This window comes from Orycteropus afer, unplaced genomic scaffold (genome assembly GCF_000298275.1).
Source record: "Orycteropus afer afer isolate SDZICR_OR568_19922 unplaced genomic scaffold, OryAfe1.0 scaffold00024, whole genome shotgun sequence".
NCBI lineage: Eukaryota > Metazoa > Chordata > Mammalia > Tubulidentata > Orycteropodidae > Orycteropus > Orycteropus afer.
Window position 1 is genome coordinate 7,019,191 of NW_006921611.1, and position 14,116 is coordinate 7,033,306.

Sequence of the window (14,116 nt, forward strand, 5' to 3'; positions counted from 1 at the left end):
CTTTGCTTATCCGAGGTCTCTTTCCTTTCCATATAAAGTTAGTGATCATTTTTTCCATATCCCTAAAGAATGTTGATGGGATCTGGATTGGGATTGCATCGAATGTATAGATTGCTTTGGGTAGGACTGACATTTTCACAATGTTCAGTCTTCCTATCCATGAGCATTCTACCCCCATTTTAGATAGCCAATTTCTAATTTGCCCATCCCTATCAAACCAGTACTCTGCTCTGGAGAATCTTCTGTTCTGCTTGGAAACTGTGGGCATCTGCATCCATAAAAAAGCTAAGTCTAGCTCAGTGGAAGCCATCACATTGTAGCAACTTAACACCAGCTCAGAGTCAAACATCTTCCTCTTCATTTGGTTGTATTCTGGTCAGCTCATCCCTGACCATCCCAGCTAGGTTATGGGTACCAGCTGCAAGTTTGGGAGTCACATTTCTGCCTTCACTTCAGACCAACCAGCCCTTCCACTCATCCCCAGCCTTTGTGGGCTAGGTCAGAGAGTACCAAACTTAGCCCATTTCTTCACTGCTGCACTTCCCCTATGTCCACTCAAGCGAACCCATGTGGTCACAAGCAAGCAGCATACAAACCTACTACTTGGTGGCTTCCTTTAATTTCCAGTCCTGGAAGGAACTTTTCGCAGTAGTTCTGCGTGAGTCTTTTCAAATTCAAATTTCCTCACTCAGGTTCTGGGTCCAGTTCAGGTTTTCTACCTAAGCCCCCTATATTGTACACACAGGGTTTGAAACAAAAGCCTGTGTTTCTTTTGAACAAATTCTGTTTCCCCTTTTAACATATCCGATCAAGTACTGGCTAAAGGCAGACTTACGTGCTCTTTGTTATCCATACCCCATAATCATTTCTAACATACAGGTAGGTCAGAGAACATTCGATACTTGTAGTATGTTCGGATAAACACATAATCTAAAACACATAATCCTATTTAAGACATTCCAGTTTCATCTCTTCACCTTGATAATCTTCCCATTCTGTGTGTACGGCCTTGGGTGTTTGGCTGGGTGTAACCAAAAGCCCTAGCCTCTGAATCAATTATCTCCTTTAATTGGCCTGGCTGTTGCCTCAGCCCTTTCTCCCCTTAGCTGCAGTATAATATCTCTATATTCTGCCATTACAGGTAACACCAACCAAAGTAACTATCTAAGAATCCAAAGTTTCACTTCCCAGGCCCCTTCCTTCTTTCATTTACAAAGTCTCATGCTTCTATGAGTCTGGAGCCACTGCAACAAATCCCACTTTTGACACCAACTGCTAAAGGGGCAGGGTGGTGGCATCTTTTGACTTCCTCTAACTACACAAGAGGAAGACAGAATCACTATCAGCAGTCCAAGGCCAGACATGCTGCCACCCTCCAGCCCTCCTACCAACCTTGACACCAACTGTCCCTCCCGTGGCACCTACCACCTCTTTGCTGAGTTTGATAATTTGCTGCAGTGACCACACAGAACTTACAGATTATGGGGTTTATTAGGGAAACAACAGGCTACAATTCAAGTTCAAGAACATGCTCAGGATACAATGCTTCAGTCAGGACAGTCTCCTCTCTGCTGTGCCCTTAGACATGCCTCTCTGGCCCTTGGTCTCTTGGCCTGGCCTCTGCCTCTGTGGGTCAGGTAAGCTTGCTGCTCTGTCTTGTGCTTCTTTGTTCCTCTGCTGCCATCTCTCAGCCAGGCATCTCTCTCTGAGCAGCATGTCTCTCTCAGCCGGCAGTCAGATTCCTTCTGTCTCTAGGAGGGCTCATTTTGAGCCTGGCAGAGTGACAAAATCATCAATCCCAACATCAGAGTTCTGCATACCTGAGAGAAAGTGAACTTTCCCAGAAGATTACTTTGTACTGTGCCAACAGAAATACCCAAGGTGGATGACTTTAACAATCAGGAGTTTAAATGGCATGGTCCCACCCAGTAATATGGTGGGAGTTACAAAGACTATGGCTAGAAAAGCCATACCATGTAATTTACTACACCACAATGTGTTTCCATTGATGTACCTTGTGCCACATACCTTGTATACCTTATAACTGATCTTTTCAGTGACTGGCTTGATAAAGTAGGCCTCTTCATATTACAGTTGGGGGTTAAAAATGCTTACAAAGTTTTAAATACGTTCCCAAAATAACTATTTCCTAATAGAGTCAGGATTTGGCCCCAGGTTCATCTGATCCCCAGTCTTGTAGATCCTTAGTTTTATGCTCTTCTTTGCTTGGATGTCCATGTCACTGGCTCAGCCCCTGCCTCATTCATGAAGTCAACCCTACCCATGACCAATCCTTTCTTGGAATTTTTCTAACTCTTGGTGAATAATACACAATCTAACATATGATTGTGTAGTCTTGTATGGTTAAGCTCTTTTTTGGGGTAGGAAGTAGATCCTTCATTGCTTATATATTTCCCACAGTGACTGGATACATACAGCACGCATTTAACAATTAAATAATTTTGGCTGATTTGAGTAAGGTATGCTACTGAGCATCAGCTACTTTTTCCTTGCAGAAGTTGGGATTCAGCTTCTAGAGCCCATACCTAGTTTGAAGCACATAAAATAATCTATTCTCCTCTTCCTTTTCTCCTCTTTAGCTTCTTGTCTCCCATGCCCAGTACCATGAGGCACAGAGCAGAAACTTAATGAAATTGATGAGATTGCTGCTTGGGTGGAGGAAGGTTTTAGAAATTGAAGAGTTGGCTTTCTTAGTAGTGGAGTAATTAAAATCATAAGCTTTGGACTCAGACCTGGGTTCAAATCCTGTCTCTGTCACTTATTAACTCTGGTACCACGGGAAAGTCACTTAATGTCTTTGGACCTAGGTTTCCTTATCTATAAAATGGGGAAAATCATAGCTACCAAATTGTATTGTTGAGAAGATTGAATGAAATAATAATGAAAAAAACAAAAAAAGCCTCATTGCCATTGAGTCAGGTCCTACTCATAGCTACCCCTCATTGGGTTTCCGAGGTGGTATCACTATGGAAGTAGATTGCCCAGACTTCCTTCTGGGTTTGAACCGCCAGCCTTCTGATTAGCAGTTAATGCCTTAGGTACTACACCACCAGAGTTCCCAATACATGAAAAAGCACTCAAAATAGTGCTTCACATAAAACACTCCATATAGCTTAGCCATTAAATTGATGGGTGGGGTGGATATTAGGCAGGAGGTATTAGAGGAAAAGATGCATAATCTTGTAAGAACTGGTAGGGAGGTCCATCAGGCTGGCAGAACCTCCTGAGACCTCTTTGGAAATAAGGTCAGTGGAAACCCTGAACATTTTTTTGGTCAGGGGCTGAAGGAGAAATAGTGTGGGAGACCTCCACCTTCCTTTTTTTTATGATACAGGACACTTGTGTCTTGATTTAAGACAAATCAAGTCATCATTGTGTGTGCCAGCATGCCTGGTAACTTTGTTTTTCTTTCTCTGTCTAGTGATCTCTTAATGAGAGACAACCTGTTTGAAATAATAACAAACTCCAGGACCTTCTACGTACAGGTAAAATGCTCACTCAAGACTTTAAAGTTCCATTTCTGTGAATGGTGTACTAATAGTTTTCCTTTGCTTTCTCTTTTAGTTTTGTTTGAAGTTTCTAGGTGGTAAATTTAGTCCCCAATAGTCAGTCTGGAGTCTCATTTTATTCTAAACAGGATGTTTGCCCCAAACTTCCCAACCATAAAATCATAAAAGCAGGTTGAGCTACTGTGCCGGGGAATGTGAGTTTGTACCAGCTGCTCTCAGCTGCTAGGCTCCAACTAAGCAGAGAAAAGAAGAACTGGTCAGTGATTTCACTTCTCCTTTGGAGGGTATTTATGTGTGTGGACATCACTGTGTGCGGAAGGACAAAAGCACAGAGGGCCCTGTGCAGGCGCCAGGTGCAAAGCCCAGCTGCACAGAGAAAGCCATTGTTTGGACTTTGACGGTTCAGTTATCAGAAGCTTCTTCTCTCCACCCACAGCTTTGGAATTCTCCCAGCTCCTTCTAAAATCATAGGAGCTAGAAAGGCAGATTTCCAACCAGGGGCTAGACTTTTAGGCTAAAATGTTAGCAGTCCACAGGGCATGCCTAAATTCATGTAGCATCATGGTAATATTGAATTTCAGTCCTGGTGGCTCAGTGGTTAAGTGGCTTGGCTGCTAACTGAAAGGTGGTGGGTATTTTGAACCCACCAGATGCTCTGTGGGAGGAAGAAGTGGCAGTCTGCTTCTGTAAAGATTACAGCCTTGGAAACCCTACGGGGGCAGTTCTACTCTGTCCTTTAGGGTTGCAATGAGTTGGAATCCCTATGTGATAATAAATTAGTATTAAAATGAATGTGTAGTGTTTGGTTTAAATGTGAGGCTCCCCAAGCAAAGTTTTTCAGGGTTCCAAGATCCCTTTCTTATCTGCTCCAAGTATCTTTCCCCACATAACACCCTCCCTCGTACAGTGGGCCAGTCTTCTCCCCTACTTCTTGGGTAGCAGCTCTGGTTGTCTGGACTGCTCTGAGCCTGTCCTTCTGCCTGAGCCTTAGTCATCTGTGGGTTTTACTCACTCAGAGAAGCACATGCCATTCAGGAAGAAACAGCATAGGGGAGGCTGGGAAACAAACTAGAACTATGGAAAGGGTTGCTATGGGTTTGAGAGCCACTTATTTACTGTCACTATTGATATTCAGGGACAAGGATTTAAACTGTAGGTACAACAAAAGAGTTTCTGGTTCTTTCATTCAATAGATACTTGTAAGTACCCACCGTCTCAAGCATCCTGCCACATGTTGAGGATACTGTGTTAAACAGGACAGACCCTGAACTCAAGAAAGAGATGCAGCAAGCAAACAGGCAATTAAAAAAACAGTGTGATGAGGGGTGAGGCTCTAATGGGTGAAGCACAGGGAGTTTTACATGACAGTGAAACTATTTTGCATGATTCTGTGATGGTAGGTACATGACGCTATGCATTTGTCAAAACCTATAGAACTTCAGGAGGCCAGGGGAATCACAGGATGGAATGCACACTAGGGCAATAGGAAACAAACAAACAAAAGTGTGATACATCTGCTATTAGGGTGAGTACAGGTTGCCCTGGGAACTTCCCAAAAGTAGATACTTCTAAGCTGAGTCAATTGAGGGAAGTGTCCCAGGCAGAGGGAAGTATACATATAAAAAAGGCTTAGAGACTTAGAAATAAAACATGCAGAGAGTCCAAGAGACCCTGGAAAGCTAGGTATGGTGGACCCATAGCTGTATATGCCTTGTTTGAGAGCTTATATTTTATCCTGAGAGTAAGAGTGACCTAACCAGATTTTCCCTTTAAAAATATCACTTGGCAAATTATTTAACTCTCAGAGTCTTAATTTCATCATCTGTAAAATGGAGATATGTCAATTTTGGCCCTTTTAAGAAACCAAAAACTCATTGCTGTCAAGTTGATTCTGACTTATAACCCCATGTGTTACAGAGTAGAACTGCTCCATAGGGTTTTCTTGGCAGCAGTTTTTATGGAAGCAGTTTGCCAAGCCTTTCTATCATAAAGCCATTGGGTAGGGTTGAACTACCATCTTTCAGGTTAGCAGCCACTTGTGCTGTCCAATGTAATGTAGATAACAGATGAGAACAGGTTCTCTAAGTGGCTCTGACTATAGTTATAAGAACTAGAGAGACCAGATCGAAGACTGTTAGAATAATTCAGGTGAGGGATAAAAGAAATCTGAACTAGGATGGATGGAGAAAAGTAGAAAATTCAAGAGATATTAAAGAGGTAGACTTTCCAGGACTTGAGAGTTGGGCGGATATAGAGGTCAAAGGAAAGTAGAGACACAAGGATAATGACCAGAGTTTAGGCTTGAGCTTCAGTGTGGCTGATGGAACCAGTTAGTGCAATGGGAGCACAGAAGGAGGAACTGTTGAAAGGCAAGGCAAGGCTAGCATGGGTGGTAATGAGTTTATAGTGCTTGTGGGACATCCAAGGGAGATTGGCTATACAGTGCCTGACATATTGGTGGTACTAAATAAATAACTTGTCAAATGAACAACTGACTATTCTGGTTAAGAGTTAAGAAGAGAGTTTTGGACTAGAGAGAGTGATTTGGGAGACATGTAGTCCAACCAAAAAATATTAAAAGACATTTCATCATCTGCATGAGTATATGCACATTCACCAGAAGCTTCTGATCACTCCTGTTTTCCTTTGTCTTATACTCCTCACATGTCTGGCATAAAAGAACACTAGCATCACTGAAAATAAATACATGAACGATTGCACAGATCTGTTGATAGCACCTCAGAGAGTAGAAAATAAGAGAGGAACATTGATTAAAAATTGTAGTAGGATATAAGAAATGCATTTTGAAGACCAGATTTTGGCTTTATTAGTTGTAGAACTGCAAGCAAGTCACTTCAAACCCTTTAAGGCTTGTTCACAAAATTAAGGCACTTATCAAACTTTTGGTTTCAAGACCCTTTTATACACTCAAAAAGTTTTCAGAACCTCAAAGAGAAATTAATTTATTAATTAGTTTAAAAGTAGTAACTATAAACTCATTACATATTAATATAAATATTTTTTATGAAAAATTACTCTATTCCGCCCCCCCCAAAAAAAAAAAAAATTGAAGAGCAGCATTGTTTTCTATTTTTGCAGATCTCTTTAATGGCTGGCTTAATAAAAGCCAGCAGGATTTTAATATCACCTTCTGCATTTAATCTGTGACCATATTGATTTTGACTGAAGCATATGAAGACAATCTGACCTCACGCAAACATACATTTGAAAAAAAAGAGGAGTATTTTAAGAATGTTTTGAATAATTGTGAATATTCTTATTGGATTTGACACCAAAAGTTGACAAATGATGATTTCTTAATGGTTAGGTGAAATGGGGAATCTAAAATCATATCAGTGAACTTTCAAACTCTTACATTAAAATCCATTGGCCAACTTCACATTTTGAATTAATCTTTTTACCCATGTACGATTTTGTAACATTTTGTAATTCATTACTTCAAACAATTATATTTGGAAATTAGTGATCTGAGGTATATAGATCTTACAAATGTTGACGTGTTTTATTATATAATGTAAAAAATCACACTTATTAATGTCATCTGTATCATCAAGAAAATCTTTAAGTATGGAAAGCTGTCAAGCTCTTGGAAGCAAGTTTTCTGAAATTGTAATTTTTACTTTGAAAGTTCAAAATTTATCATTGGAGAAAAAATTCTGTCATGATTTCCCTTGACATACCAGACTCATTTCATTCATTTTTGAGAAAAATTCTGTCAGATACCTAATTCTGAGCAAGTCTGAGTAAGAGTTGGTCTATCAGTCATTTGTTCCAAGTAAAAATCATGTTTTGTGGACAAAGGGAAAGAATATTGTGCCAGCAGTTTTACCCACCATTGCCAAAGTGACGTTCTCACCTGCTTCCAAAAGTGCTCAGTAAATCTGGGAAAATTAGACCAGAGGTGAAATAGGGCAGATCTAGATGAAGAAAACAAACTCTTTGGATGGAAGAGAAAGACTTGGGCAACAGAATGGGGCTAGATTTTAACTTCAGTATTGATCATTTATTTTATATTTAACATTTACATTTAACTTGTACTTTGTGATCTCTCACATCATAGTAGGCTTTTCTGCTCATAAAAACTACCATCCACTCATAATAAGGAACTCTAGTGGCGCAGGGATTTGACTTCTGACTGGAAGGTTGGCAGTTCAAACCCACTAGCTGCTCCACAAGAAGGAAGGTGAGGCAATCTACTTCCAAAAAGATTTACAGCCTTGGATACCCAGTGGGGGTTGCTATGAATCAGAATCAACTCGATGGCTGTGGGTTTGGTTTTAGGAGCTCTGGTGGCACAATGGGTAAGGCATGTGGCTACTAACCAGAAGAGGTGGTTCAAACCTACCAGCTGCTCCATGGGAGGAAGATGAGGCAATCTACTTCTGTAAAGATTTACAGTCTTCAAAACCCTATGTGGGTTGGTATGTGTTGGAATCAACTTGTTGGCAGTGTTTTTTTTTTTTTTTTTTTTTAAATCTACCCAGAAGTGCCTTGGAAGAAAGCCTTGGTGGTTTACTCCTGGAAGATCATAGAAAAACCCTGTGGAGCATCGTTCTACTCTGAAACACATGTAGTCTCCATGAGTCAAAATTGACTTGATGACAACTTTTTTATTAATTGAACATTTTGATTTCCCAGGCACAGTGCTAAGCAATTTACAGGCAGCATATAATTGAATTTTCAGCAGTCTATGTAATCATCCCCATTTTACAGAAACAGAGTCTCTGAAGGTTAAATTATTTGGCTGAGATCATATCCCAGTAAATTATGGAATTGATTGGGAGACACCAGTTGCTAAAGCAAGACCCTACTCACTTGTGTCATTTAAAGGCAGCCTGGTCTAAAAATACATAGGAGTGGGGAGAGAAGATAATGAGGCGTTATTGCTTAGGTGGGTTTCTGTTTGGGGTGATGACAAAACTTTGGAAATAGATAGTCTTGATGGTTGCATAGCATGGTGAATGTGAGTAACGTCACTGAATTGCACACTTAAAAGTGGTTGAGACAGCAGTTTTTTTTGTAATATATATTTTACCACAATTAAAAAAAATAAAAGCAGCCTAGTCTAAAACCCAAGATGTAGAGGGTATGATCACAGTCAACCAGAGGACTTCAACTCTGAATCAGGAAAGAACAGCTTAGGGTAACTGGGTGTCTTAGATGGATCCTGGTGACAGAGATCCAGAATCTGGCAATAACCAGGTATCTAAGCAGGCAGAAAGGCAGGTGGTGTCAGCAAGCTTGTCAGCAGGTAGGTGGTTCTTGGTTCTGGGCAAGAATTCAAAATGAGATTTCAATCCTTGGGATACAAAGTATTAACTGACAAACCAAGGCAGGGTTCACCAATTCCCAATCTTAGAAGTTCATGATAAGCAGTTTATTAAGAGGACAAGCAGTTATTTGAAATGACAGATGTGGTGCAGACTGGTCTTGGTCTTGGCATAAGCTCAAGTGTCAGAGTAGGATGCTGTAAGAGCTGGAATTAGAGGACTCAAAAGTGAGTTGTAGAGTGTTGGACTAGAATTCTTTGAATACTTACTGTTTATTTTAGACCAAAAGGTGAAATGACGTCCCTGGAATTGTCCATTGCACAACTTATGCCATCCTATTTGACAGAGCTCCATCTAAAGATTAGATTGGTTCTTGGGAAGAAGGCAAGTGTTATCAGCTGTTGGGACAGGAAGCTGCAGAAGTTGGAGATAGAATGAAGAAGGAGCTACCTAAAATTTTGGATAGGAGCTTTGGCAATAACCAAAATCAATCATTGCACCTCTATGGTGCCAGGCTCATTGTAGATACTCAGTAAGAGCTCATTGGTTTGCAGTAAAACTGTAGGCTGTGGTTACTCTTTAATGCCTTTTTTTTCCTTTCACCTAAAAATATGCCCTTAAAGATAGAAACCCTGCTTTTTCTTTTGAACCATGCTTTAAAAGCAAATGTACACACATGCATACCAGGAAGAGATGAAGGTATGAGCTTTGCACTCTCCTTTTTGTTCCACTGAGTTTTAAACTTTCTATTTTTCTCTTATTAGTTCACCACGGTGTGGTGGACTTCAGCTCTGTTTTTTACCTATGGTTCATGAAGCTGCCCATGTTGTTTTAAGACAGTTTCAAGATTTTGATGAAAGCTAAGTACATGCTTTCTATAAAAGATAGATGTATATACATAATCCAACTTTTAATACAATTTGTTAGGGTTTCACTGAGTTTTGTTGCCAGTAAATCCTGTTCTTAAAACTCCTGATAGAGATTTTGATTGTGCTCTTGAACTCGAAGGTGACTCTTCTAGGTTTGATTGCATATAGCAATGTTCTACTTCTTTCCTTGTGAATCAATTATGATACCTACTTTTGTATTTGAATAACTTTTTAAAATAATGTTTACTAGGCTAGTTTTTATTATCATGGCTGGTTTACTACCTACTTTATTTGATAGAAAAAATGGTCCTTAAAAGGGCAGAAGCATAAGTAATAAAAAATTTCAATTTTTTTAATTATTAAATATTTTAATAAAGGGATTCATCTCTCATATTAGCAAAGATTCAAAAAACTTTAATATCCAATTATAGCAAGGGTACATATAAAAAATAATATTGTCAGTAGATGTATAAGCACAACTCTCTAGTCATATGTACCAAGATCCTTAAAAGAATACCCACCCTTAAATCTTTGGGTAATTGCCCTGGGAGCTGAGGAATCCTAAGTATGAAGAAAACTTTATGGTCAAAGATGTACATAGCAGCATTATTTATATAAGAGAAGAACTGGAAATAGTATAAATGTTTAAGAAGATAGGAATGGGTGAGTAAACCATGGTATATCCACTTGATAGACTATTGTGCATCCACTAAAGATGTTTACAAAGATGTTTGATAACATAGCAATATACTTGGTATATTATTAACTGAAAAAAAATTAAATGTGTGTGTGTGTGTGTATGTACATATGTTGATTTATTTAGGAAAACAAAGACATAAATTGGAAAAATATTGGAAAAATATCATATATATATAAGATATTTGAGATTTTAATTTTTTATCTTTTAACATTTATTTTCTCTATATTATCACTAATGAGTACTTCTTACTTTAAAATAGGAAATAGAAAAAAAATTAATTTTATTAGGCAGTCATCCAAGAGTAATAGTTTATATTTTGATCCTTGTCCTTGAGTCTGTAGATGTTTTCCATGATTTCTAGTTTTCTATGATTCAGTGATTTCTTGCTAAGTGAAGATGCTGAGGTTTATTGTGTGGTAGTTGCTAGAGAAGATGTAAGAGTATGTTGGTGATAGTTAGCCTTAAATGACAATTGAGAATGTGGACTATGGTGTGTTGGGTAACATTTGACATGGTGGGAGGTGTTTTGCTAGTGTAGTAGAAGGATTTGAAGTAGTTTAACTCCTCTGGGAATTGATTATTGGATTGTCATCATGGGGCATTTTCTAGTCTGTTTCATGGAAATAAGGAGATCTGGTGGCATTTGGTTGCTAACCAGAAGGTTGGCAGTTGAAACCCACCAGGTGCTGCACAGGAGTAAGATGAACCAATCTAACTTCCGTAAAGATTTACAGCCTTGGAAACCCGGTAGAGGTCACTATGAGTTGGAATCGACTTAAGGGCAGTGGTGGGTTTCATGAAAATGCCAGATCTCCTGTGTAAGACTGTGATGTGGGAGATGTTTGTCACTGTCTCAGCCCCCATATCTGTCTTTCTTTTTGCCTTCTAGAATTCTCCAACTAAATCATCTTTAGTTCCCTTATGAGGGAAATCTTTCATAATGCTTTTGTACAAATGATCAATTTAATCACCCCCATCTCATTCCAATCCAGGCTAGCTTTTCTCCTTCCCCAAATATGTCATCTTATTTGATCCTGACAGGTAGGGATTACTTGCAGTTTGAGAATGAGGAAACTGATAAGAAAACTGAAAAAATGTTCTCAGAGGGCAGTAAATGGTGGAATTTAAGACTTCATTCGTGTACTTCAAATCATAGAATAATAGTAATAATGAAATAATAATACTGAATACTTATAGAAGGAGCTCTGGTGGCATAGTGCCTAAGGCATTTGACTGTTAACCAGAAGGCTGGAGTTTCAAACCCACCAGCCATTCCTTGGAAGAAAGATGGGGCGATCTACTTCTGTAGTGATACTGCCTCAGAAACCCAAGGAGGGGTCGCTATGAGTCGGATCTAACTTGATGGCAGTGAGTTTAGTTTTTTAATACTTATAGAGCCATTGCTTTGTACCAGGCATTGTTCTAATTGCTTTACCTGAATGAGTTCATTTAATTCTCCCAATAGTTCTATCTATAGAACAGAGTAGCCCTGATCTCAGTAAAATACTTTTTGGAAGGGCCTTGGAGATCTGGCCTTGGTTATCTTTTAGGACTAGGCCGGAGCTCTGGTGGTGTAGTGCCTAAGGCGTTTGACTGCTAACCAGAAGGCTGGTGGTTCAAACCCACCAGCCACTCCTTGGAAGGAAGATTGGGTGATCTACTTCTAGGGTGATACTGCCTCGGAAACCCAACTCTGTAAGTTGGATCTGACTCAGTGACAGTGAGTTTGGTTTGGTTTTATTGTGATTTGAGTGAAAGTTTACAGAGCAAATTTATTTTCCATACAGTAGTTCATACACATTTTGTCTTATGACATTTACCACAATTCCCCACAGTGTAACAGCTCTCTTCCCACTTCCTGTAGTTACCTCTTCCCTGTGTCCTTCCCTCCCATGCACTCCGCCCCCCTCCCCCCAGCTGTCTCCCTGTGCAAACACTGTCCTTCTGTTCTCCCACAGTTGATCTCTTCGAGTAGTATATGTATCTGATGTAATTGTTCAGCCCATATGCCTGTCTGTTATTTGGCTGGAAGCCACAGGAGTGAGTTCAGTTCCAGACCTGAAGGGTAGTTAGGGGCCATAGTCTCAGGGGTCTCACCAGGCTCTATCAGACCAGCAGATCTGGTCCTTTTTTTTTTTAAAATGATTTTGAGTTTTGTTCCACATTATTCTCCTACTCTATAGGATGGATTTTTTTTGGAATAAAATTGCCTTTTTTTTCTTGGGGAAACAACAGGTTGTCAAATAACTGGAAGAAGTAAAGGGGAGGAGAGAGTGCAGGTAAACCTGCAGCTGTAGCTTGTGAGAGAGGCGTTTGCCTCAGGCACTTGTTGCTATACCATTTTTGACGCAGTGCTCCAGGATATGAAACTGCCTTGCAAGTGTCCTCTGCACATATATATATATATAACCAAGAATGCTTGTTTTAGGTGACAGGAAAGAGGGGAATGCAAGTTTGAGATTTGAAAAAACTGGTCATGTTTCATCTGATAAAATGCAGAGAGGAGTACTTTCTGGGATATGGTAAGTGAGGGATAGACATTGAGAACTTTGCTGAATGGACTTTGGTGTCTGAATGTATATATATGCACATGCATATAAATCTACACTTGTATGTTTGCATGAGAATATTAGGAGAGGATGCAGTGGACAGAGGGAGGTTAAATGTAAATGTTTGGAGCTCAAAGATTCAGTCCTGGTCTCATCTCCTGCTGGCACCTGATGTAGTGTATGACACTGAGTGGGGCCCTTAGAAAGGTTTGCTACAGTTCAAGTCCCATGGAGTTGATTCTGGCTCCTAGTGACCCTGTAGAGCAAAGTAGAACTGCCCCATAGGGTTTCCTAGGCTCAATCTTAATGGAAGCAGATTGCCAGTTTTTTTTCAGCCATGGAATGGTTGCTGGGTTCCAGCTTCCGGCCTTTCCACTTAACCACTCTGCCACCAGGTCTTCTTATTTGAACTGTCGTTGTTGTTGTTGTTGTGTGCTGTCGAGTCGGTCCCGACTCATAGCGACCCCTCCTTGGGTTTCCGAGTCAGTATCATTACGGAAGTAGGATTGCCCAACCTTCCTTGCAGTATCATTACGGAAGTAGGATTGCCCAACCTTCCTTCCGAGGAGTGGCTAAGCCTCTATAAAGCTGGAAATCACTGAGAACTCAGAGGGCTTCCACCCATGAGGTTGAAGCCTTTTGCTGGTCTTTCCTTTCTTCACAGAGCTGCTGCTGCCCCCTTCTGGGGTTCTTAGGTAATTATTTACACTTTTTAATTGCTCAGATTGTTCATGTTAAATTTGACTCTCCAAATCCAGCCTTTTTTAAGGCTTGGATGGAAATTCAAGACACATCTGAGGTCTTGCTGTGACTCAGTTGGTAGCTTGTGTTTTGAGAAAAGCCTTGTTTTTGGAGATAATACATAATCCGAAGGATTTGAAGAGGGATTTGGCTTTCATGGGGCTGGAGTTGAAAATGGAATTTGGCTTTCATGGGGCTGGGGTTGAAAATGGAATTACAGGCAGTTCCTGAGTTACGAATGTTCAACAACCATTAGTTATGAACCAGTCCCTGTAAAACCTTTTATAATAAAAATCTGAGGTACGTACAGTGGTCTGTATTAACAAATGGATGCTACTTCTTGTTGTTGTTGTTAAGTGCCATCGACTCGTTTCCGACTCATAGCGACCCCATGCACAGCAGAACGAAACACTGCCCAATCCCGCGCCAGCCCCAC

At 40.1% G+C, this 14,116-nt stretch overlaps 1 protein-coding gene across 1 annotated transcript in view; it reads left to right on the top strand.

Moving 5' to 3' along the window:
• The window catches only part of PLEKHA2 (pleckstrin homology domain containing A2), a 69,845-nt gene that overhangs the window by 51,953 nt on the left and 3,776 nt on the right, over positions 1–14,116 (top strand). The window contains exon 9 of the mRNA XM_007935004.2: positions 3,443–3,506. Coding sequence (XP_007933195.1) covers positions 3,443–3,506 — 64 coding nt within the window. The remainder of the gene's footprint in view (positions 1–3,442; positions 3,507–14,116) is intronic.